A 4,150-nucleotide genomic window follows, 5' to 3' on the forward strand; every position below is an offset into this window, starting at 1 on the left:
TCGTACAATACGGACGTAAACGCTTTACCACTGACGTCTACCATGCAGTCAATCGACAAGAGGTACCTATACACTATTGTTATTGATAAATTCGAACCTAAACAACAATTTAAAATATATACTATATAGCTATAACCCGTATTGAAAATCAATGTTATTAATAGCCATATTGGCGGACTTTGACTGCGTCTCACCTATACTTTGTCCAGCGAAAGAAAACGCCACGGAAAAATCCATTTTTCTGCGCATCCCCTGCGCGCGACACCCTGCCATGGAGGAATCAGTTTCTATAGCAACGTGACGCGGGGGTATTCGCAGAATCGGCGAGTTCTCTTACTGGACAAAGTATAGCCCCCCGTTATTCAGCAGTCAATTAAAAAGGTATCTTATTAAAAAAAAAGTATATATAATAGTCATACGAAGTTAATTTTTGTAAAAAATAAGTATCGTGATTTTTTTTACTAAAAGTATATTTAGAAATAAATGTGTATAAGTAATATCCTCATTATATTTTTACATAACACTAACTGAATAATCCGGCTTCGTTTGTGAAAATGTGTACGCTGTCGTTACAAAATGTATAGAAAAAACTTTAAAATTATAATGATTAAAAATTTTAAAAATAAAATTTTTTTTAAACGTTATTTTTCAATGATATGCATTTATGTAAAAATATTTTCTAAAAAGTTTAAACTTATCAGAATAATGAATGCAAACGCTTAATTTAAGAATGGGGTACTCCCGCGCACTCACCTGCATATCTTAATCCTCCTGATTAAATACTCACAGTCCCTCCAGTTGTATAATATATTTTGTTTAACTTTATAATATGCTGCTGTAGTATATACAGTTTAATCATTAATGTCTAATCCTATAGTTCAGTCGCTTCAGCATTGTACTCGCTTATACTTACCTATTTACCTATCATGACTACCTAAATAGTTGCCGAAACTTAGTGCACAATTATAACATAAACAATAATAAATTATAGGTATAAGTACCCTATTAATATGTGCTATAAATTGCAGTTTCGAGAAAGCAACCATCGACGACCAACCAGAAAAAAATCGGACGTATACCGCTGAAAGTCGCGTTCAGCCGATTACGCCGGAATCAAGATTATGCACGACCTCGAGGTACCTATAGGCAATATACAGAGTGATTAATACCATTTAATCAAATATTTTCTAGCGATACCAACTTCTCTTTTTCAAAATCATACCCACCCTTTTCCCAAAAAATTGTATATGCAACATTTTTGGAAACTGTCAATATATTATATCAAAATTTGAACAAGTAGTTTTGAGCTATTTAATTTTGTGCATTCTATCAGTTAAGGATATTAATCATAAGTCCATGATATGATAAAATTATATTAATATACGAGTATTAACATTTACAATAGAGTGGAAAAATATATGAGTCAAGAACAATTCTGATTCCGTAATGAAATTGGGACTAGAGAAGCTTTATTTAGTACCTACCTATACAAATACTTGATCAACGGGGCCGAGACATCAACCAAAAAAGTATATTTGTGCTTCATTGATTTCAAAAAAGCATTTTACAAGGTGAGACATGAAATACCCCGAGGTTTTACAAAAAAATTGGTATGATTGGAAAATAGATAGAAAATACATACAACACATAACGAATTTTATTAACATCAACAAGCTAATATTAGAAAACAACACACTTTCTAATGACTTTAGAATTCAGAGAGAAGTTTCAGATAAGTTGCTTTTCAATCTATATTCAAAAGAAATAATGTCAGAAGATGATGCGGAGGAGGGCAAAGTTTTAAATTAAAGGGTTATTAACAACCGCTAAGATACGCAGAATGCAGATGACATTATTTTGATAGCTGGCAGCATAAAATACCTACAAAAAATACTAAACAAAGTATAGTAACAGCTAGGGAAAAATTGGTTTAAATTTAAATACTCGAAAACTCATATATACTAATACCCCCTTAGATAAAGTACATAAATTACTGATCTCGGACAATCATTGATAGACAAATGGGGTCATTCTCATGAAATAAGATGTCGTATGGAAAAGGCAAGAGCTTTTGTGAAAATGAGAAATGTATATTATCTGCAGCCATAAGTTAATCATGAATCTCTGAATCGCAATGATTCGTTTCTATGATATAATATTCACCGTAATTCTTTCAGAGTAGACACTTGAACTCTATCCAAAGTTTCAACCAACTGAATCCATGCATTTGAAATGTGGATATACCGATCAATATTAAAAATTAGTTAGTGCGATCACATAACAAATATCAATGTATAATTATATATTATTATATATTTTGACGTAATGAATCAATAAAAACGCGAAAACTTCAATATCTGGGACCTGTTATATCGTATGTGGCATTGTGGCATACAAAAAAATATAGTCTACAACAATTAATAATTCAGGGTAAAATAGTTGGGAAGTGGAACCCTGGAAGACCTCAAATTTCTTGGACGGACAACCTCTGAACCTCAGAAATTGGTTCAATATATCTACGATATCATTATTCAGAAAGCCATTAATAAAGATAAAACTACTTACATGATTGCCAACATTCTCATACGAATATGGCCTTAAAGAAGATTAACATTTTATAATTTGTAAAAAATATCTTAGTTTAATATGTATGATACCTACTACCGATTAAATTTATTTTACATTTTTTTAAGACAAGCAACAATACTATAGGTAGTACCGGCTATTATCCTAAAGTACATACATTTTAATAAGTCAGTAACTAATATACCTGTATATGTACTCGTTTGAATTTTTATTTAGATACATCAACATCTTACAAAAATCATCTACTTAGCAATTTACAATGAAAATAGTTATCTTAATTGAAAAAAAAGTTCGAATTGCGCTAGGATATTTGAACATTTCTTAAATGGTATAAGAAATCTAAGTCGGTACCTACCTATTTTTAAATATGATCCTTAAGTACCTGCCTATTTAAAATTCCAATTCGAATAAATGGATTATTAAAGGGAAAAAGGGAATGAGCATGTTAGGTGAATCACTCGGTATATACCTTTTTTATTTTATACATACTATTAATGATATGTATAAAATGCGTGTGTACCTATATAAGAATACATATTAATGTGTATTCTTATACACACGTAAATATTAACATAATATAAAATTGTATTTTTATTATTTTCGTATACCACGCGCAGATAGTGACAAAACCGTTTTCCTAACAATATTATTATTGTGTTCAGTTGCGCCGAAATAAATTTATTAATATTATGTATTCGTGTAAGACAATTGTGACTTGTGAGATCATACCTTGATTATAGAACTTATAATTGGTCGAGTTGGTGAACCTTCGATGATGAAATTTCGAACCAGCAAAACATAATATTAAAATATATTATATTAATATAATATTATGCTATAATATTGCTGTCTGTTCGTTACAGCAACGAGAGCTTGGCTGCTGGCTTCGACTGGGAAAAGGACTCCGGAAGCTTGCCGCCTATCAATCAATCGACTGTTGTTCCACACTCCAGAGACGAAATTCCGTCGCCCGTTCCGGCTTCCGTGCTATTTCCCCCGATTTCCAATCGCTTTCGATAAAGTTTTTCAATTCTTCCCGTTCCCCAATTTATGTCGAAAATATAAATAAAAAACAATAGGTTTAATATACTCGTATTATACAGTATACACGTCCGTACGGCATCCAGACGTCGCGTATCTCATAGTATATAGGTACCTATTATCATGTCATTTGTTTTTTCTTCAACTTTAATAAATTGATGTCATTCATATAGATATTAATTATTATTTATTTTATTCACTAATTGTTATAAAAATGGCAGTTCTAGGCCATACTGTGTACTAACCGTTTGTGCAAAAAATAAATAATTATTGTATTGGGTATATGACTATGTCTGTGATCTGAGGTATAAAATAAAAGGTACTCGTTTAGCAAGGCTGGGCATTAACGAGTTAAAAATTAAAATTAAGTTAATTAACTCGTTACTTTTTTTTCAAATTAACTTTTAACTTAATAAGTTACTTTTTTTCAAGATTAACGTGTTAACTTCAAGTTAATTTGATTTCAAAAATATCTAAATTAAGTTAATTTTCGTCCAAAGAATAACGCACATTTTTTAATGTG

At 30.8% G+C, this 4,150-nt stretch overlaps 1 protein-coding gene across 1 annotated transcript; it reads left to right on the forward strand.

Annotated features, from left to right (window-relative positions):
* Positions 1-6: 6 nt before the first annotated feature.
* Positions 7-3,907, forward strand: LOC100167112 (the record flags this gene model as incomplete). Its single annotated transcript, XM_001951707.3, has 3 exons — positions 7-62; positions 1,029-1,136; positions 3,450-3,907. Coding segments are annotated over 3 exons (321 nt in total), but the record flags the coding sequence as incomplete, so codon positions are not given.
* Between the last annotated feature and the right edge of the window lie 243 nt (positions 3,908-4,150).

The sequence above is a fragment of the Acyrthosiphon pisum genome, unplaced genomic scaffold (genome assembly GCF_005508785.2).
Source record: "Acyrthosiphon pisum isolate AL4f unplaced genomic scaffold, pea_aphid_22Mar2018_4r6ur Scaffold_11176;HRSCAF=11792, whole genome shotgun sequence".
Classification (NCBI taxonomy): Eukaryota; Metazoa; Arthropoda; class Insecta; order Hemiptera; family Aphididae; genus Acyrthosiphon; species Acyrthosiphon pisum.